The sequence below is a fragment of the Xenopus laevis genome, chromosome 2L (assembly GCF_017654675.1).
Source record: "Xenopus laevis strain J_2021 chromosome 2L, Xenopus_laevis_v10.1, whole genome shotgun sequence".
NCBI lineage: Eukaryota > Metazoa > Chordata > Amphibia > Anura > Pipidae > Xenopus > Xenopus laevis.
Genome location: NC_054373.1, coordinates 127,488,269 through 127,510,113, shown reverse-complemented (window position 1 = coordinate 127,510,113; position 21,845 = coordinate 127,488,269). Strand labels below are relative to the sequence as shown.

Sequence of the window (21,845 nt, the reverse complement as noted above, 5' to 3'; positions counted from 1 at the left end):
CCACATAATTCATAATTAAAACCACAGGCAAAAAGGCATATTCAGTTCTATTCATTGAACCAATGTTGAAAAAGGGGCATATTGCCTTTTTAAAGAAAGACAAGGCTACACAATATTAGGAACCCTACTATTTGTCTGATAACACATCTGATCCTATAACCATAATGTTGGAAGCCCATAGTTAGGGCACATAAACATACAAGCTAAACTAAAGATAAACACTTTATCACTGGATAAAACAAGTTTAATCACAGTACTCAGGATCTTAAAATGAAAAAAAAAAATGAAACACTGATGTTTTTATAGGTCAATATTCTTAATGGGGTTGTTCACCTTCCAAACTTTCAGTTCACTTATTTTCAGATTGTTCACCAGAAATAAAGACTTTCTTCAATTGCGTTCCATGTTTTAGTTGTTGAAGGTTTAATGTTCCTGTCTCTGGTGTTCAGTTTGACAGTTTAGCAATCCAGGTGCAGATTCTGAACTGTTACAATTTGCTACATTAGTTGATACTTGGCAACACCTCTGGAGTATTAGCAACTATTGTATCAATTCTAACAGCTGCCTTTAATGAAACTCAGGAAATCTGCTCAAAGACAAAGATAAATGTATCAACTAATATATGAATTTAGAACAGTATACAGAGTTGGTGACCTCCCCTCCCAGAGCTACTTCAGAAAGACATAAGAAAAAAGAAATTCATTGGAAAAGTCTTTATTTCTGGGGAAATATGAAAACAACTAAACTGAAAAAAGTGTTGGAAGGTGAACAACCTCTTTACATTAAAAGGGATACATTAACCCCTTGCAGAGAAAATACGCACACATCCAGGAATTGAAGGGGTAAGAGCAGCTGGAGACCACCACAAGGTAGCACTTTTTGCAGACGATATAATAATGACCATTACTAACCCAGATGTATCACTAGTTAACTTAACAGAAGAACTTAAAGTGGACCTGTCACCCAGACACAAAAATCTGTATAATAAAAGTCCTTTTCAAATTAAACGTAAAATCCAATTTCTATTTTTTATTTAAGCATTGATAGCTGTTGTAAGCTCATTTAAAAATTTCAGCTGTCAATCAAATATTGTCTGCCCCTCCTCTATGCCCGTGGCATAGAGGCGGGGCAGACAATTACTTTCACTTTCAATTCAGCACTTCTCAGATGTCCCTGCTCTCCCCACATTCCCCCAGTTCTCTTTACCATATAATTGTGTGGTCAGGGCATGGGGATGGACATCTGGTCCCCCATTCTGGTGCACAAACAAGATACTGAGATGATACAAGGCTTTTCTTAATAACAGTGTCCACAAAATGGCTGCTGCCTGCTTGCTATCATTTTGAAATCCCAGACTGAAGGAAACAAGATTTAAATAATTTATATAGTGTAGTTAAAGTTCATATTCCTTGACTAATCTGATAAAATAGGATTTTGAATAATTTTTTTGGGTGACGGGTCCCCTTTAATATTTTCCAACGTATATCACACTATAAGATTAATCAGGGTAAAACGCAGGCCCTTCCAATAGGTCTCTCACACGCAGTAACAGAGCAATTGAAATTAACATGTGACTTTGACTGGAGAAGTACGTAACCTACCTAGGTGTAAAGATACCCAAAACCCTCAGCCAAGTATACAAACTAAATTATCTCCCCCTGCTAAATGATACAAAAGCCAGTTGTAACAAATGGCAAAAGCTAGAAATTTCCTGGATAGGAAGGATTGCAACTGCCAAAATGACAATACTGCCACGCATTTTATATTTACTTAGAAACCTACAAATACATCAGACCTTTATTAAAAACCTCCAGAAAACAATCCAACACTTTATATGGAAAGGGAAAAGGCACAGAATAGCCTCAGAACACTGCAACTTCCCACTCACTCAGGAGGATTGGGAATCCCTAACATCTCCCTATACCACAAGGCGCCTCTTCTTGAAAATATAATAAGACTACACAGTACCCCTGGCTATAAAAAATGGGCAGACATGGAAATTTACTATTTAGCAGGCGACACTATAGCAGATATATTATGGATACCCCTCAAGGCTAGGCCACCTTTGCCAAGAAAACTTCTGACAACTGAGCTACTCCTTAATTGTTGGGACAACATAACTTTGGAAAGTTTCCTTCAACCCTCACTCCACTGAAAGTGCTCAACCTGCTGATCCTGAATATTAACCTAGGCAAGCTAATAAATAAAGGCATAAATTCACTGGGAGACCTCTACTTTGCCAACTCTTGGAGACACTTTGATGATCTCCAAAGGAAATACCAAATATCAGACAATGCAAGATACCATCTATTACAGATAACTCATTTGCTACAAAAGCATCTCCAGAACTATAAAAACATCAGGAGATCTACACGCATGGAATTCCTATGTAGGGAAAGCAAATATGGGAAGGGGGTGCTATCAGCCTGCTATAAGTTACTTCTGCAGAAGGACCCAGAGCTTAAGCTCCTTTAGCAAATGAGGTGGAAACAGGATTTTAACACTCAGCTCAAACCCCAACATTGGGACAGAGTATTCACAGCATCTAAAGGAGCCACGAGATGCAAAAATCAAATAGAAATTAACAAAAAAAGTGCTGTTTCGATGGCACCTCACACCCACTAAAATACATAATATTAATCCCAACTATGCCAACGATTGCTGGAGAGGATGTGCTACCCCAGGCACACTATATCATATGTGGTGGGACTTCCCTCAAGCGTCTGAATTTTGGAAATCTGTATTTGCATTTTTACAAACTGAGCTAGACTAGACTATACCCTTTGAACCGCAAGAAGCTCTACTTAATGCTCTTCCACTTTCTGTAAAACCACCACAACGGAAATTGCCGTTTCAAATATTTACAGCAGCAGTCACAATTATATCACGAAAATGGAAGCTAAATACTACCTATTCTCTACAAGAGCTACTTGCATTAATCACCACCCACAAACAAATGGAAGAGATGGCGGCCACTAGAGAAACCAAAAGAGAAGCTCATGACCTCATATGGATGCCATGGCAGCATTATATGGCTAGATCTAGAGGCATACAACTGCTCAGGCCCCTCCTGCGTCCCCATCCCAACCTAGTGCAACAGGTATACCACCATAAGTAGGCAATGTTTTTAAGACCATGAAGACTATTAATCACACCTTTGGAGAGCATAAATTCTTTATAAGTTTTTATGTTTCTTTTTTCTCTTTTGATGTGTCAATATAACCAAAACTAATGACATAACTTAGCGGAATTGTACTCTATTGAAACCGCACAAATTGTCTTTTTTTTGCTGTACTGTTTATTGATACATGTAGTGAATTCAATAAAGCACATTTGGTTAAAAAAAAAATACATTGAAAAGTCTCTTGACTAGAGACTGTACAGCCTAATCTTCAGGGAAATTATTATGGCATAATGGTATTCTAGTCTAAAGCCTCTAGCAAACACTTTCCTTGGCACTGAAAATATTGCATTTCCTGAATGCAATATGATACTCAACCAAGTTAAAAAGAGGTGCTTATTGTTGAACTACACACTCAGCATTTCCCAAGCTAAATTCCTCACTGGGGGAACTCTGAAGTGCCAATATCCATTACTGGCCATCACCCAGGTAAACTGCCCACAAGCATGGTCTGTGTCCTCTCCAGGATGCTGAACACTGTATTCTTTCTTCTCTCAGTAGCTAGCCAAGACAGAGTTAGACCTAAGGCTTCTATTTTGCACTGACATAATACAAGCATTTGAGTGCTTCATTTAGATTATGTACCTTTTTAAGAGCGCATGCTCTCAGGACTTTTTCATACTTTTCTTGGACATATTCTTTCCCAAACAATACGTTACTTCTAACAGTACCAGAAAACACCCACGGCTGTTGGGAGACATAGGCAATTCTTCCTCGGATATCCACAAAGCCTTTGTCTTTTGGCAATTCTCCGAGCACAGCACTCAGCAGGGAAGACTAGCAAAAAGAATAGCAAATATTAATGATGACATAAATTAAGCTCCAATTCTATGGCCACAAAGGTCACAGCCTAAATCTATAGAGCAAAGTTCATGTATAAATAGACTAAAATGGACACAATGGAGAGCACATATTTATTCAATATTGTAGGGTACTTGAATGCATGGTCTTGAATGGTCACCCCTTCTGAAACTGCTAAATGCATGTGGTTAACACCAAAAAGCAAGCACATTAGCATCTGTTTTGACAAACCAGGTGCAACTATTATGGCTAAAAGTTGGAACTGCAACTACATTGTAATTATGGGGGAAGAACTGTAAAAGACCACAGCAGTCAGAGCAAGTGAATGAAGGGGGAATTTTACTGCATACAGTCAGAATTCTTATAAAAACAATAGACATTTTTTAATTAAAGTATATTGAAGATTTCTTTTTCATTAAAGAAAGTAAAAATGGGATTTTATTTTTTTGCCTTTACACTCCCTTTGAAAGCAGTTTCTCTGGGGGTTCAGGGCCCATTTGCAATGTATTTACATAATTCGTTAAACTCCACATTCTTTTTCACCAACATTTCAATTTATATATATGAATAAAAGAAGTATCAATATTTTCATCACACTTTAAATTCAGTGCTTCAGATTCATCAAAGAATTACAAAATACATTACTCACTTTCCCTGCTCCAACTGGTCCGATTACAGCCAGTAATTCCCCTGGCCTTACACTGCACGAGATATTTCGAAGCGTGGGTATTTCCAATGTCTGTGATTAAATGTAATAGATCATTAGGCTTTTGTTATATAAAGTATTCTAAATTACCACAAAAAATTTCCATATCTTCAATTACTCGTATTTCCTAATTCTGGATTTGTGCTGTTCAATATATTGCAGATTGATTCATATCTGCCATTAAATATTGTTTACATAAACATAATCACTATGGCTAGTTTATCCTATGTGATTATCATTTATTATATTAAGGATATCAAAGTGTAAAACAGGAAGAAAGTCACTTCTTCATTCACCAGGTAGACAAGAGGGCTAAATAAGGGGAACATTTTAAACATCAGATAATATAATATGTAGAGGCAGGTCACATATAGGAGGTTATTTATCAAAGGTCAAGCTGCCTTTTTCCCAAAAAACACTTTTTTCCAGATTTATTATGTCCAGAAGCTGCAAAAAGCTCGAATCCGAAAATGCTCCAGTTAAAACCTGGGGGCAACAATATCATATTAGATTGATATTGGCCACCACATGGGCAGCAAAATATATATAACTGATCAGGCTGCCCTAAGGACCAAATGGGTGGATGAGCCTAATCTATGGACAGCTTTACTTCAATATATCTACTTTATATATTTTTACCTTACCTTGTCCCAATAGCATGTCAGATCTTGAATTTGAACTAAAAGATTTTCTTCATTTTCCTCTGACAGTTCTAAGGCTGGTTTGGAGATTTCATCAAGCAATAAGAAATTCTGTAGGGAAGGGAAAAAATATGAGAGAAATTAAATGGAAACTGCACAGATTCATACTAAAGGGATTAAAAATCATAAAAAAAATCCACCATGTCAAAAAAAATTGTTACGCGCATAAAAATTTACGCCGGCCAAATTATTTGGACGCCCATTGACTTTAATGCATTTGGACCAAATAGTCGCACATGTAAAAAGTGTTGCTCGTGTCAAAATTATTTTGACGACCATTGACTTCAATGCATTTTGCACAGATGCGCCCATCACTAATAATCATCCATGGATTAGTATTATATTATTTATAAATAACCAACATATTTGCCCAAATAATCTCAATGTGAACGCCAACTGACTTATGCAAACTTTAGTACAATAAACAAACCAACAACATCTGTGATTAAAGGAGAAGTAAACCCTAAAAACAAATATGGTAGAAATGTTTTACTTTCTAAACCAAACTTAATGCACCTTCCTAAAGTTTCAGACTCTCTATAACAATAATGATCCAGGGCCTCCAAGTTTTGTACATAGGGTCATCATCTTGGATTTTGTTAGGTGTGTCAATGACACTCATATGCTCAATGTGGACTGGACTGTTGTTCAGAAGCTAAGCTGGGACCATCACAAATCATCAAGCAGAAAATGAGGTTTACATTTCATAGAAGCTAATGCTACAAGGCTGATTATTAAATTCTGTTGCAAACTGCACTGGTTTCTTAGCAGCCATCTATTGAGAATTTAAATTTATTGTGACTTTTATATACTATGTATACTGTATATTGTGAGTTGGTCCCTAAGCTGAGGTAACTGCTGGGGTTTATTAGGAGACACAGATTTTCATTACTAGAAGGTTATCGTTGCTTTAGGCAGGTACAAAACTCCTTTTAATAATTTGTCATTCATTAAGGGCGTTATTTATCTGAAAACTAGGGAGTATTTTCGAAAAACTACTCAGACCAAATCCACACAGGTTTTTTCCCCCCTTATTTATCAATACGGTTTTCTGAAAATTTCCTGTGCTTTAAAAAAACCGAATCGTAAAATTTTTCTAATTTTCTGTTGAAAACTCAGATTTTTGCCGGCAAAACCTGAAATCTTCAGATTATTACACGAAACCCAGAGCAGACCAGACTATCTTCAGGACTTCTCCCATTGACTTATATACAACCTCTGTATGTCTGAGATGCCGTATTTTCGGACTCAGACTTTTCCCATCCTCGGGGTATAATAAATCCAAAGTTTTTTTTTAGTATCCTAATTTTTAGGATTTCTGATTCCATGCATCCCTACTTTTAAGTAATCTGCACATTTCTATAAATGTAATGATCACTAGGCACATGAGGTACAATATAAAACTAAGCAAATAATACATAGTTTGTTTTTTTAAATTAACGTTAAAAAATTCTCTCTAGGAAATAGTGGTTAAAAAAAGGTTCTGCATAGAAGCAAGTCAAAAATATTTGAATACTGTACCTTTATCCTCCTTATGCTGACCCTTGCCTCCGATGCTTTCTCAACAGCTGAGGGGAAGAAGAGAGTGACAGTGAGTCTCACTGCACTATAAAGGGACACTGCAACAAATACTCGACTTGCAGAGATAACATTGCCAAGCAGAACATATGTGGTGAATGTCACAAACAATATGATTTTGCTTGCAACAAAGAATGATGCCAAGTTCAGGGCGCGAAGGTATGAGCTTCGAAGGACTTTGTTTATCTCCTTCCTATAATAAAAAAAGCAAAAGAAACGAATGCCTTAAAACCACTATAGGACCGGAGTTGTATACTTCACTAAAGCAGCTAGCGATTGGAGATTTATTGATAGCATACAGAGAGACTAAACCTCAGTACCACATCTAACATACCATTTATTTCTATTAGAAACACACTGCACCAGGCGTTCCTTCAGATATGAATGAAATGTGCACAAATAAACATTTATCTAGATAAAAAAAAGCTGTTCCTTGCAGTTTTAAAGAGAAACCTATTTGATGTACATCATAGATAATAGTCCTCTATCATAGGAAGAAAATGAATATTTGCTCATAAAAAATCCTGTTATAAATTAATAATGATACACGGTCCCCTTTTCACACTGTTGCTTTAATAGATTATTCCAAGGGTTTTTTATATTGCTTGAAGACCATACCAGGTCAAGGTTCTGCAAAAGCAGACACAGGTACATGCTTTTAACTATGCGGAGGGTCCATAAGTCCTATAAGTTGTTGCTGGCTGATGGGACAAACTTAAGAAGGACATTAGCCCTTTAGCTTTCTGTAAGGAGTAGTGAAATGGTTGCGCCAAATAATACATTCATCCATAATATTTTTATAATACACAAAAGCCATGAATATCTTGTAAATTATATACTTATAAACGGTGAGTTCTGATGTTAGTTCTGTCACATGACTCACTGAAACTTGTGTATTATAATAAATAAAGTACCCCCAGTTGCAAAATATGAGGATATTAGAAGTTACCTCAGAGTTCCATGACCTGTATAAAAACACTCGGCCTTGTGTTTTTTATATGGTCATGAGACTCCTCGGTAACTTATAATATCCTTATAATTTACAAGAGGGGGTACTTTATTCACTATATAATACACAAAAGCCATGAATATCTTGTAAATGATTTCCTTGTAAACAGTGGCTAGTGATGCCATCAGTTATAAATGATGAGTAGTGTTGTCATTTTTGTCACATGACTCAGTAAAACTTGTGTATTATAATAACTAAAGTACTCCTTGTTGGAAAATATGAGGATATTAGAAGTAACCTCGGAGTTCCATGACCTGTATAAAAGCACTCGGCCTTTGGCCTTGTGTTTTTATATGGTCATGGAACGCCTAGGGGACTTATAATATCCTTCCTATTTTACAATAGGGGGTACCTTATGCACTATATAAACATCTTATGTATGAATTTTAGAACGGTATGTATTGTTTGATATTTTAGTTCTATGTGAGCCCAGAGCACGGTGAAAACCTTTCCTCAGGCAGCAGTGTCCAACAAGCTACCTGGTAATTTAAGAGCCAAATTTCTTTATTTTTTTTTTTTTTTATGGAAATTTGTTTCTTCTGGTGCAACAGTACAATTGTGCTCTCTGTGCTACTGATGAGCCCCCACCCCTCGCCCTGCTCTGACATGAAAGAGGAAATCATTAAACTTTCAAATTATAATGTCTTTTTTATAACATGAGTTTATATTAATGTTGCTACTATAGTAATATATTATAATTATATTGTAATAGTACGCACTGCATGCAATTTTTTTACACATGCATTAGATCCACAATTCAAGATATGAGGTAGGATAGGGGATGCCTATGTCCCAGGGCAAGAACTAGGGGTAGGCACAGTAGGTGCCTGCCTAGGGCGCAACCATGGGGGGGCACTTTTAAGGGGATTTTTTTTTCTTTTAACCTTGGTTTGTTGGCCTTTAATAGTTTTATCAACTGCCTGTTCCAACCCCCTCTTGACTGTGATTCGTACTGTGGGCAGAAGCACTTCCCACCTCCCTCTTGGCTGCTGCTGGCACAGATACATATTTGGGGGCAATATGATGGATTTTTGGCTTCTGCTGGCACAAGTACATATTTGGGGGCAATATTGTTTCTTTTTTGGCTGCTGCTGGCACAGGTACAGATTGGGGAAAATATGAGGAATTGGCTGTTTCTGGCTCAGGTATATGGGGCAATGTGGTGGCTGCTGGCACAGGTACACAGATGTTTGGGGAAATATGATCGATTTTTGGCATAGATACAGATTGGAGATAACAATATGATGGATGTTTTGGGTTATGCTGGGACAGGTACAGACTGGGAGCAATATGAGGGATTGACTGCCGTTGGCACAGGTTCATGGGGCAACACGATGGCTGCTGGAACAGGTACTGGGGCAATATGAATGGTAAGGTGGGAAATGGTAATGCAATACCATGAGGGGGGCACTGATTGAAGCCCTTGCCTAGGGTGCCAAAATACCTTGGCCCGGCACTGCCGGCAAGAGCTACCAACACTGCATATACAGGTAGTGCCAATTCTTTGTAATCATTTTGGTGAGTGCCTTTTGCAGTGCAAGAACAAGAAAGTAATGAAAGTATCATGTACTGTTGCCCTGCACTGGTAAAACTGATCTGTTTGCTTCAGAAACACTACTGTGGTTCATATAAACAAGCTGCTGTGTAGCAATGAAAAATTTAAATTGAAAAAAGGCTATATGTCACAGATTAAATAGTGGATAACAGATAACGCCATTATGTTCTGTGTAACCTGGGCCTTTTCTCCTTTGAATGGCTGCCTCATTGCTTATTTATATAAACAATAGTAGTGTTTCTGAAGCAAACACACCAGTCTTACCAGTGCAGGGCAACACTGCATTATATTTGTATTACTTTAAAACACTTACATTTTTTGATGTTACTATTCCATTTTTTGCTTTTTATACACCAACGTCTATCAGTGACCACACTGCCATAAAATGTCCGAATACTCCTTTAGTTTACCAAGTAAAAACTTTTCAAACAAAAAAAATCTTTCAGACATGGGATTACCCATGGGTTCTCTGCAAGAAAAGCCACAACAGTAAGGGGGTTATTTGCTAAAATAACTCTTTTTGAGATTTATGAATACCCCGAAGCTGGAAAAAGTCAGAATCAGAAAATTCACCATCTCAAACTTGTCGAGGTCATGTATAAATCAATGGGAGATGTCCTTTTTACAATTTGAAGATATTGTGATCTGAGGTGGGTTTCATCGGATAATCCGAAAAATCCTAGGTTTTCAGACAATAACCCAAAAAAATCAATGCGGGGGTAAAATTCGAAAAATGTTTTCCTGACCCAACTTTTTCGAGTTATAAAATCTTGGATGGGAGTTTGGTTTAATAAAAATATGAGATAAATTAGAGTATTAGTAAATAACACCTTAAGGGGCAGATTTATCAAAGGTCGAAGGGAAAATTTGAATTAAAAAATTAGCATTTCGAGCTAATTTTTGTGTACTTCGAATAGGGAATAGTCCAAATTTGATTCGAATTTGAAAAAATGAATATTGAATTTGAAAAAATGAATATTGTACTGTCTCTTTAAAAATTTGACTTCAACCATTTGCCATCTAAAACCTGCCGAATTGCTGTTTAAGCCTATGGGGGACCTCCTAGAACCTAATTGGAGTCAATTGGTGGACTTTGAAAAATCAAAGGGTTTTTTTGGAAAAACTTCAAATCGAATTCGATCGGATGCACTGTTAATTCAATTCGTACAATTCAAATTCGAAAAACTGACCTATTCGCCCAAAAAAAAAAAAAACAAGATTTTTTGATAAGTTTTGTCTTTTTTAATTCGAATTTCGAAGTTATGGAAGTTCAAAACACTCCCATTACTTCCGAATTCGACCCTTGATAAATCTGCCGCTAAGTGTTGCATCAGTGCATAAAACCAAAAGACTTTTTTGGATCCCTTGGATGGTTTTTTCTTTATGTGAATAAGCAAGAGAAATGTACAGTATGACCATAAATGTTCAATTAGGGTTGAATCAGGCCCTTCACCTTTGGTACCTACTTGCGAATGTTATTAACCAGCTCTGAAAACGATTGCTCCCATGCATACATCTTAATTATTCTCATCCCAGATATTACTTCATTCATGGTTCGAATTCTGGTGTCTGTGAAAGCTGCAGTCTTCCCCCTAAAATACAAATAATGTTTATATATATATAACTTTTTTTGTAAAGCACTGTTAAGGAGCTGAAGTGCTGTACACTGCAAAAAAGTACAATATATATATGCCACTGACCTGCACATGCACTTTTTGGGGGAATTAGCGTTTGGTAGGCAGATAGCGTAGGATTTGGAGCTTAGAGACAGGGACACCAAAGTTTAGGACAAAACACAGCTTTATTAAGCACTGGGCATTCCCAACAAAAAGTTCAGGTTACAGTTCAACTTCACTGTAGAACATGCAGGGTATAGTTCAGCAAATACACTGCAAAAAATTCAGGGTTTTCCCCCCTCTGGTCGCTCACCATCAAGGGAAATTCTCACCCTCTTGCACTTTGAAGTATTTGGGCTTCACACTCAGCCCTGCTGGCTTACCCTCCTGGGATTCAGACTCACTAGCCTCTGCCAGTCCTTTTCTCTTTCTTTCCCCACAAGGAATTTAGGCTCCAAGCTCTGGAACTCTCTTGCTGGCAGCAAAGCTCCTTCTGCCCAGCTCTGTCTCTCAAAGCACCTCACTTCACGGAGAGCCCTAAACTGTGCTCACATGGTGATTTTGCCCATGGCAACCAATCAGATCTTTGCTTTTGTTTTCTAACTTGTAGTTGACTGTTGAAATCTAATTGTTGATTGGTTGTTATGGGCATCATCACATGTGTTTTTCTCCAATGTTTTACACTACATAATAAGTGGGCCCCTTCGGGGCAGATTTATCAAAATGTGAGATTAGAATTTATAACAGAAAAATTCACCCACTTCTATTCATACATATGGGATTTTTAGAATCGTATTTAACATTGGATGAAAGAAAGAGTTTACCATCTGATAAATACAATTCTAAAAATCCCATAGGATTGAAACTAAAGCGAGTGATTTTTGTTTGTTGAATTCTAATCTCACATTTTGATAAATCTGCTTTTAAGATTAGGCTCACTGGGCAAAGCAGCACAGTCATAGAACATTCTCTGCCCTGCCAAGAACCTGATACTATGGCACTCAAAGAATTGGTTAATAAAATAGATGCAGTAGGACTAGAGCTTGTTTGTATGTATGTAGGAAACTGACTGAGAGACACAAGGAGTAAAAGGTTCAAAGACTTGCAGAAGTTTGCCACCTTGAGAGTTTATATACACAGACTCTTTACATATAGGCAAAAGTTATATGGGGAACAAGAGTGAAAGCAACATAAAACTATCCAAGTCCTTTTTTTATTATTATGACACTGTAAATGACTAAGAGCATGAATTATACATTATTTGCAGATAATAACATATATTTGTAATAGATCATAATCAGCGTTTGATTTTTGCTCTCTGTGGAAAGACCTGGACACTATGGCTACTGCAAAGACAAACGCATTTGTGGGACAATTGATTTAAGCAACGTATGGAAAAGTCAGCCTATCTATAATTCAGTCATTTTACAACACTTTGAGAATAAATATATAGTGAGCTAAATTTTAGGCACCCATCTACACAATAACTAGCACAAAAAAGGGTTAGAAAAGTGCAACAAAATGAAATTGAAAAATGGATGATCTGACCCAATAAGCTAACCAAATGCAGGAGTCAACAATAATAGTGCTGAAATAATACAAGGATTCTGTGCACTTCTCAGCAAGTATAGCCATATCTGGAATACATTAGAATATCATCTGGAATAAATAATGTCAACAGGCAATAAACAGCTACATCAAGACATCATAAAAACACAACCAGCCCAATCCAACAGTTGTAGAAGATTTTGTAAATGGCAAATAACTGAAAATACAAAATTATCACAAATAAATATTTTACCTTAACGAAGTAAAGAATTTTCCTAGACCAAATTGCAAAGGCATCAGTATGATAAGGACAGATATCCCTGCAAGGCAAGATGGGCCAATTTCCATCCAAAGTAGCACAGTCACTGCTATGACCTGCAGTGGGGCAACCCATAGAAAATGCAAGAAAATTGTAACCTAAAAAAAAAAAAAAAGACAATAAATATTACTGTATACAGAGCAAATTATTCTGTTAAAGAGTACGCTCTATGACATTTAACTTTGGCTGTAAATATATGGTACAGTTAACAATGCAAACCTGAAACTAACATCGGACTTTAATCTAATCTAATGACATTACCTCTAAAGTGTATTAAATAAAAATAGAGCAAAAAGGATAAGGGTAAGGCCAGACGAGGAGATTCGGGGAGATTTTGTCGCCTGGCAACTTATCGCCACGTCTTTTGCGCGACTATCTCACCGAACTGCCTCAGCATCTTTTCCCCATAAGCTACAGCGCAAAATCGCCTGCGCTAATGCACCCGCGGCGATGCGTTTTCAATAGTCGCCCAAAATTGCCTCAGTGAGGCAACTTTGGGCGACTATTGAAAACGCATCGCCGCAGGTGCATTAGCGCAGGCGAATTTCATTCTAGCCTATGGGGAAAAAACGCTGAGGCAGTTCGGGGAGATAGTCGCGCAAAAGACGTGGCGATAAGTCGCCAGGCGACAAAATCCCCCCCGAATCTCCTCGTCTGGCCTTACCCTAAGAGTAACTAAGCAAATAATGCTACAGAGCCAATACACTGTACCTTGCCTACAGTACACCTTCTGCCTTCTTTTCTTTTTACAACCCTGTTCATAAGTCAGTGGCCATATTAAAGGAATTGTTCAGTATAAAAAGAAAAACTAGGTTAATAGATAGGCTGAGCAAAATAAAAAAAATTTTTCACTGCACAAATGTTTTTTATAGGGTTATTGTTGTCTTTAACATTAGCTAATTAAAAAGATGAGCGACATCTTAAAATGTGAGAATGAAAGAAAACCAAAGTTACCTGGTCAAACTTATTCACATCATTTGACAAAAGATTTACAATTTGTCCTGTTGTTGTTTTTCCCATTGCTGTATTGCTAAGACGAAGCGCCTGAAATTAGTAAAAAGCAACACAGAAAAACAGTTTTCAAAAAACAGTTTAAACAAGGGACTGCTGTACATGTGTGGTGTTTGCATTTGCCAAAAGATTAAGATAAGATTAACTGGGATTATTGAGAAAAGGGAAACTACTAATGTATGGCTGTCTTTTGCACCTTGCATACATTAGAGAAAGTGTACAATATAGAAAAATTAAAACTCTATTATTCCTCCCCAAACTTGCCCCATAGTTGTATAAGAGGCACAGCATTAAGAAAAAGTTTAACCGCCCTGTATGAACAGAGCTTTTTTCTAAAGGGTTTTCTCATGTTGCATAATCTGTAATACTAGACTGTTTACATACAAGTAAAGTACTATTATACATGCATTTAAACATCCTGCTAGAACAATGGATGTTTATAGGGTATTATTTTCCCTTTGGATAAAGTGTTTAGCCGTTAAATTCAACCTGTTGCTCTCTACATGGAGTTACATGAAAAAAACATGACCAATATTACATAATGCATGCAGGATGGTTTGTGTACTAATACAATGATTCCACTGCTGTGCATCCTTGTTCTAATAAATATAATTTCACTAAAGTAGTACCTAGTGAAACAGCAATGTGTTTCTTGGGAAAATAAAAACACTGCGCTCAGTTACAATATCAGTGCTTTGGTTTACAAGATCTAGGCGGCATTCTTACCTTCCTATAAATCATGTGACACATGGCTATTCGAAGTTTCATGCCAGCCCGGAGCACATGATAGAAGTATATGTGATGAACCACAGCTAAAATTAGGGTACAGACAGACAAGGCTGCAGCATTTATGTATGCGTTTGCCAAGGCAGCCGAATCATTTAAATCATCTCTCTCAAAGTAAGAAATGACATTTCCAAGAAATATTGGCTGGACCACTTTCACTGCCTCCTAGAAATAATAAAAATATGTTAATCAATTTTTAATCCACTAATGAAAAGAACCTGGAAATAAGAAGAGAATAACACAACTTTTATAGAACATGTTTATAGATCTGTGTATCACATAATTAAGGAGAGTTAAGAAAACAACATTCCTATACAAGAGGCACATCACAACTGGGGCTTGACTAAGCTCCTAAATATTTCTACCTTATGGACGTACTTTCTTACTTTCTTGTATAGAAGGTTTGTAACTAATGTCCTACAAATAGTTTACCACTGGCACTAATGTCAATTTCTGGTGGGAAAACATACATATCGCTTTGATTTCCCAAAGTCACCCAAAGTTTCCTTTGCAAGGAAATTTTGGGTGATTTTGGAAATACAATGTGCCATATATGTTTTTCCACAGCAGATTTACATTATTACCAGTGGGAAACTATTTGCAGAAGATAAGTCCCCTCAAAAGAAAAGATTTATCTGAGCCAGCTAATCTACATGTCTGCCAGTACCCTTAACTGGCATAAGTAGAGAGAAAGACAAGAATATCCTCTGCAGCTATGAGTTGTTAAACTACAGGAAATTAAGAGAGCTTAGATTCCCCGAGGAAGAGGAGTGGGAAGGAGTCTATAATTATCTGCAGCAAACTGTTGTAAAAGAGTACGAGAGAAGCTCTACAAAGAAGCCACCAAATCACAATGTTCATCTATAAAAGACATGTCATTTAAAATCCATAGCAAACAGAATAAAGGCCCCCATTCATTAATGGGATAAAGTCAGACCCAGACTTACATTTTCTATTTTTATTTTATGTTCAAGTAGAAATAGTGTGTAACTAAAGGCACTAAAGGTAGAGGAAAATCAGACAAAACTAACAGAATTAAGCTGAAAGGTGAAGTTCAATACAAGAAAAACTAAACCTTTCAGCCTCCTTCATAATGCCCTCAGCAACCTACAAAACCACCTATCTTCCACTATAACAGGGGTGGGTGTAGTTTTAGGGGTTTATTTATCAAAAGTTGAGTTTGTGAGGTGAGGGTTTTTTTTATACTTCGAATAACTCACAACTCAAATGTTTTCTTATTTATGAAAAAAACTCAAATGCAAAAAAATCAGTGCAAATAATAACTCAAATAATCTAATTGATTGAGTGATCAGTGAAAAAATTTGAATCGCTCTCATTTCTCAAGTTTTTGAGTTTAAATGGTTCAAGGGACCTCTACATGACCTTGACAGGTTTTAGCTGGAATATTTTTTGGATTCAAATTATTTGCAGATTCTGGGTATAATAAATCTCAAAAAATGAAGGTTCTTACTGAAACCCCTGGAAAAACTCAAAATTTTCAGGAAAAAATCACAACTCGACCTTTTATAAATAACCCCCTAAATGTTGAGGAAGTATTGAACCACTTTACTCCCCTATAAAATCCATTCTTTAATTAGTACTGTACCGCTATAATGCATTTACTCATTTTTTTTTATATTTTTGTTGTAACGTTTTCATTTATTCCCCGTAAAAGTACCTCCAAGAATGTAAAGAGTCCTAAAACAGAAAATGTTTTCCAGTGACAACGGATGATGGCTTTCGTTAAACGAGGTTTGCATCCTTTTTTCTGAGCTTTTTGTAATTCTTTATCCCAGTACCTAAGAATACAAAATAGATACAATACAAATTACATGTAAACACACTTCAGTGTGCACAAAGTCCTTAATTGGTTCACATTTAAGTTAACTTTTAGTATTTATAGAATGGCTAATTCTCAGCAACGTTTCAATTGGACTTAATTTTTTATTATGTAAAGTTTTTTTAATGATTTGCCTTCTTCTTCTGACTCTTTCCAGCCTTCAAATGGGGGGTCATTGACCCCATTTAAAAAAACAAATGCTCCATAAGGCTACACATTTATTGTTATTGCTACTTACTCATCTTTCTATTCAGGCCCTTTCCTGAACATTTTCCAGTCTCTTATTCATATCAACACATGGTCGATAGGGTAGTTTGGACCTTAGCAACCAGATTGTTGACACTGAAAAATGGCCACTGGGCAAAGCCACAGTTCCACGCTGAGTACATCAAAGACCTCTCACACCAACTACCTTTTTACTAGTAAACACAGATGCAAGACGTTATGTTTCTCTTCTTATTCAAGATCTGTTATATTTGCTGCCAAGTGACAAAAAAATAGCTGAAATTCTGCCAGTGTTCTCTTTCTCGAGTATAATTGTTTTGTTACTAAGGAAGCAAGTCAGGTTAAGCACATCAAGTATTCTTTAATTTTAATTAGCTAACATGGCAAACCTCTGGCAGTAATTATGCCACAATTTTTCCCTGAGAATTAAAAATGTCAGAGTCAGAACTAGTAATAGGCAGCAGATTTGCCTGTCTGAGACACACAAACATTTTGGGAAGAGGAGGTAAAACTGCAGAAAATGCTTACTATGTTAAAATCTAGTTTTATTGTAAAGATTCACATATAGATGGGGCACACAGATAGTAACCTTTGTTTGGGTGGTGAAGCTCCTTTACCTCTGGCCTCTGGGCTGAACACATGGAAACTGTATGATCAGCTACAGTATCTGGCCAAACACTATTGTCCTGCTTAACCAAACGGATTCACCAAATCTGGGTTATGTATGGGTAGTTTTACAAAGGTAGCCCTTTAACAGAGCACTGGAAAACAGAGCAATCAACTTTCAAATGGGAGATCATAGTAGATAAAGAACTTTTTCTTTACCATTAGAAACTTACTGCCATTAAAGCCATGAACACATATGTAGTATGAGGGAAATAAATTATAATTGCATATGCATTGGATAAGTACAAGCATTAGTTAGCTATTTTAAATTTAAACGTTTCCAACTAGAACAACATTATTAAAATTATTGTAAATAACAAAAGCATGCAAATGTAATAAACCAAGCACCACACTATTAAAACAAAAAACAAAAAACAAAAAAAGTGTTGCCATACAAATGCCAGTTGCAGCTGAAAAGTTGAGATAATTAATTTTGGCATATTTATAGTGGAGTGTAAAAGTCTGGCTTTAAATAGGTATTGTCTTAAAAAAATCTGTTGTATATCTCTTTTTATGCTACAATCTCATTTTGTAATTTCTCCCATTGATTTAACTGGGTTACACCAGATCTTAATCGTATATTCTTTTTTTATTCATATAAGTAGGGATTACTATAGTTTTAGGGGCAGATTTATCAAAGGTCGAAGTGAATTTTCAAATTAAAAAACTTCGAATTTTGAAGTAATTTTTGGGTACTTCGACCATCAAACTCGCCAAATTCGACTTCGATTGGCATTGAAAATACTTAGAATATTCGACCATTCGAAAATCGAAGTACTGTCTCTTTAAAAACTTTGACTTCGACACTTCGCCACCTGAAACCTGCCGAATTGCTATGTTAGCCTATGGGGACCTCCTAGAATCTATAACCAGTATTTGGCTAAGTTTTGAGAAGTCAAAAAAAATCCTTCGACTTCGAATGTTGGACTACCCTATTCGATGGTCGGATTTCGAAGTTTTTTTCACTTTGAAATTCAACCCTTGATAAATCTGGCCCTTAGTATTAGAACAAGTTTTGTATAAACTTTATGATGTACATTAGAACAATTTGATGTAAAGCCATTGCATTACCACTGCATAAGCAAACCCTGTAGTTAAATGAATGTGCCGGTAGCACTAAGTCAGTTAGGGCTTTTGGGCCAAAACCCTTGCATTAGTGCTCTAAAATTGCAACTATACCAGAAAACTGAAATAGAAATTGCAAAAGTAACCAGAGAAGCACCCCAAAGGGCTGATTTATCAACATTCAAATGTGAGTTTTTACCACCATTCAAGTTTTTGCACTAAAACTCACTAACTTGAATTAAAAATTCAAATCAAGTATTTATTAAGCTTAAAAACTCAAAAATCTTGAATGTAAAACTTCAACATATAAAAGCTTTTTACACAGGATCAAGAGCACAGTGGGGCACAAAAGGTTTGTACTGTTTGCAGGGAAGTGTGCAGAGTCCACAAAAGGTGGTTTGCACCTGTTCTTTTGCACTTATCTGACCCATATTATGTTCAATTGTTATAGTATATTGTAGCATAACGACCATTCCCAGCAAAACATATTGCATTTTATTATTTTTACCATTGCAGTTCTTCCCCAAGTTTCCTCGAGGCATCTTCTGGAAGCACTTCATACATATCATCTTCTTCAAGCTTTTGCTTGTGGCCAAGAATAAATAATGGATTGAGCCACCTGGAAAAAAGGACAATAAATATGAATTGAATAAATAACTAAGCAATAGTATCCCCAAGACAGCTCAAAAATTTATAGTTTACAGTTTCATAGTTAATTGCTGTTTTAAGAAGTGTAAATGTGGGGAAAATAAGTATGTTTGTATATGAACAAATCAGAAAGGGGTTGAGGTAGTGAAATGTGACAATGCCAAATTCAAAAAACACTAGAAGTAAATGTTTGACTCCTTCATAAGCTCAAGTGCTACCTAAAAGCAACCGTGATGATTCAGGTGACACATCAAGTCTGCCTTTTAGAAGACAGATGTAATAATTTATGATTATACAAGCGAGGAAACAATAGATACTGCTCATAAAATGGATAAGTGTCTCTAATCTAATATTCATACTCTGTTACCATCAGGGGTGATTTTGGGGCTGCTGCCACCTAAGGCAGCAGCCCAGATGCCACGCCCCTCTCCCGCTCCACGTTTAAAAATAAGCGTCGGAGTGAGTCAAAGGGAGGCGGCATCGCTAGTGCATTGAGCGCAATAGTGCTCTCTGCACTAGCGGAGCCGAATTTCCGGGTTAAAACTCGAAAATTCGGCTCTTAAAGATACAAGTGGCAGCTTTTTGCCACCCCTTGTAACGAGCCGCTCGCTGCTGGCTGAGGCAAGGTTCTCACGTTCTCATGGCAGGAGCGGCCCTGGTTACCATGAATTCACAGTGATGTTGATTTTGTCTATAGTGTTCAAGAACACTATAGAGCTGAAAGCAACGATTATTTTTTATTTATATTTTTATTATTTTGTCAAAAATGTAATATGCATATTGGGGCTCCCATTCAATTTGGTATGGGGATGAATGTTTTTAGGAGGACTTGATATTCTGCTATAAGATATATTGGATCTAACTGTCGATGAATATCTGACACCCAACTGCTGCATGAAGAGAGAATGAAGAGAAATAGATGCAGAGAGAGGGTTAGTAAAGATAAACTTGAGAACTTTTAATAATTTATATTTCAGTATGCTGAAGCTTATATTAAATTTTCATTTTCGCTATAGTTAACCTTTAAGGTGATTTTGTGTGTAAGCAGGAAGGGAACAGTTTTAAAGGCAGAGAACAAATAACAGATAACATTTTTACCCACAATTCTTTCCCCACTTTAACCTAGAACTGGCATTCCTACAGATAACATTTTTACCCACAATTCTTTCCCCACTTTAACCTAGAACTGGCATTCCTACAGATTCTGGATAGATTTGGTCAGAAGCTTAGCGAATTTACTAATAACCTAGCACCTGGCTCTATAATTTTTGAAAAATAATCTGTCCAGCATAAATCTCTTTGGGATTCTCAAATCCCATTCCGAACGCTTCTAAACAGAAACATACAATATGTCACTGATCACAGTGACAAATACAGACAAGAGCTCTTAAAGAAGAAGTAAAGATTAACTAAAGAAGTAGGCTAAAATGTTGTACATTATGTTTTGAGCCTCTATAACAGCCCAAGACAACTCATCTTCTGCTGATTCACTACACATGCTCTGTTCTGCTGTCAGGTACTCAGCTTAGGGACACACTCAAAATATACAGTACATATAGAATATAAATGTCACAATATAAGGCTGATTAGTAATTAATACACATAATTACTAGATGGCAGCACAAAAACCAGTGCAACTAGCATCAGAATTTAATAATCAGCCATATAGAATCATCTTATATTACAGACAAACCTCATTTTCTGCTTGATAATTTGCAACAACCCCTAAACTTAGCTTCTCAACAGCTGCTCAGAGCCCACTGAGCATGCGAGTGTTGCAGACACTTTCCAAGATGGTGACCCTGTGACAAGTTTGACGTCCTGGATCATTGCTGCTATTGACAAGCTGGAAATTTAGTCTGGAACAATAAGCTCAGTATATAAAATAGGGCATTTTTAGCCATATTCATTTTTTGGGTTCAGTTATCCTTTAACCAGAGCAACCAGAAGTTTAGGCTGGGTAATAGCCACATCCCAATCTTATTTTTTTATACTTTCTTGAGCAGCGCTTAACTGCTAAATATGAGCATCTGCCAGACTTGAAAAGGGACATTTCTGTTTGCTCTGCATGAGTTCCTGTGTATTAATGCTCCTGGAGTCACTCATGATCAATTGGTCATTCTTCTGAAAGGATGTGTTTGGATGTTGACAGTTGTGTGCAAATAATATTTTCAGTCAAAAAGGAAGCAGGTTTCCTTGAAAAATGTGGTTTTTATTGTTCAGTGTTCTCATGCTGATTCAATGAGAACTTCCTAATCATAGCCAACGAAGCTCTATAAAAAGACATCTAGTCTTCCTTAATTTCATATGGTATTTATGGACACTTAAAAGTATTATTTTTCCCTGCAGCATGAAAGACTGTCTAAAGCTGTAAGTAAATATGCATTATATAAGCATAACTGGCTGCTTTGAGCAGCATCATAAAAAAGAAGCATGTCTATGCCTGCTCACATCATAAATTCAGTGACATTACAAAATACATGTGTGACATGATCAGAGCTCAGAATCTAGTTATCATCTAGTTAGATGATAAATATCATGTTTTCTGGAGTGAAATGAATACTGCAAAAGTAGGTCAAAAATAAAATAT

The 21,845-nt window shown here is 36.6% G+C and overlaps 1 protein-coding gene across 2 annotated transcripts in view; it reads right to left on the bottom strand.

The window, feature by feature from the left end:
* The window catches only part of abcc4.L (ATP binding cassette subfamily C member 4 L homeolog), a 140,538-nt gene that overhangs the window by 103,952 nt on the left and 14,741 nt on the right, over positions 1 to 21,845 (bottom strand). For both annotated transcript variants that reach the window (XM_018247248.2, XM_041582429.1), the window contains exons 2-11: positions 19,116 to 19,226; positions 16,490 to 16,610; positions 14,752 to 14,976; positions 13,969 to 14,058; positions 12,949 to 13,112; positions 10,998 to 11,123; positions 6,911 to 7,160; positions 5,333 to 5,440; positions 4,632 to 4,721; positions 3,767 to 3,958 (exon numbers count right to left, since the gene is read on the bottom strand). In XM_018247248.2, the coding sequence (XP_018102737.1) occupies positions 3,767 to 3,958; positions 4,632 to 4,721; positions 5,333 to 5,440; positions 6,911 to 7,160; positions 10,998 to 11,123; positions 12,949 to 13,112; positions 13,969 to 14,058; positions 14,752 to 14,976; positions 16,490 to 16,610; positions 19,116 to 19,226 (1,477 nt within the window). The remainder of the gene's footprint in view (positions 1 to 3,766; positions 3,959 to 4,631; positions 4,722 to 5,332; positions 5,441 to 6,910; positions 7,161 to 10,997; positions 11,124 to 12,948; positions 13,113 to 13,968; positions 14,059 to 14,751; positions 14,977 to 16,489; positions 16,611 to 19,115; positions 19,227 to 21,845) is intronic.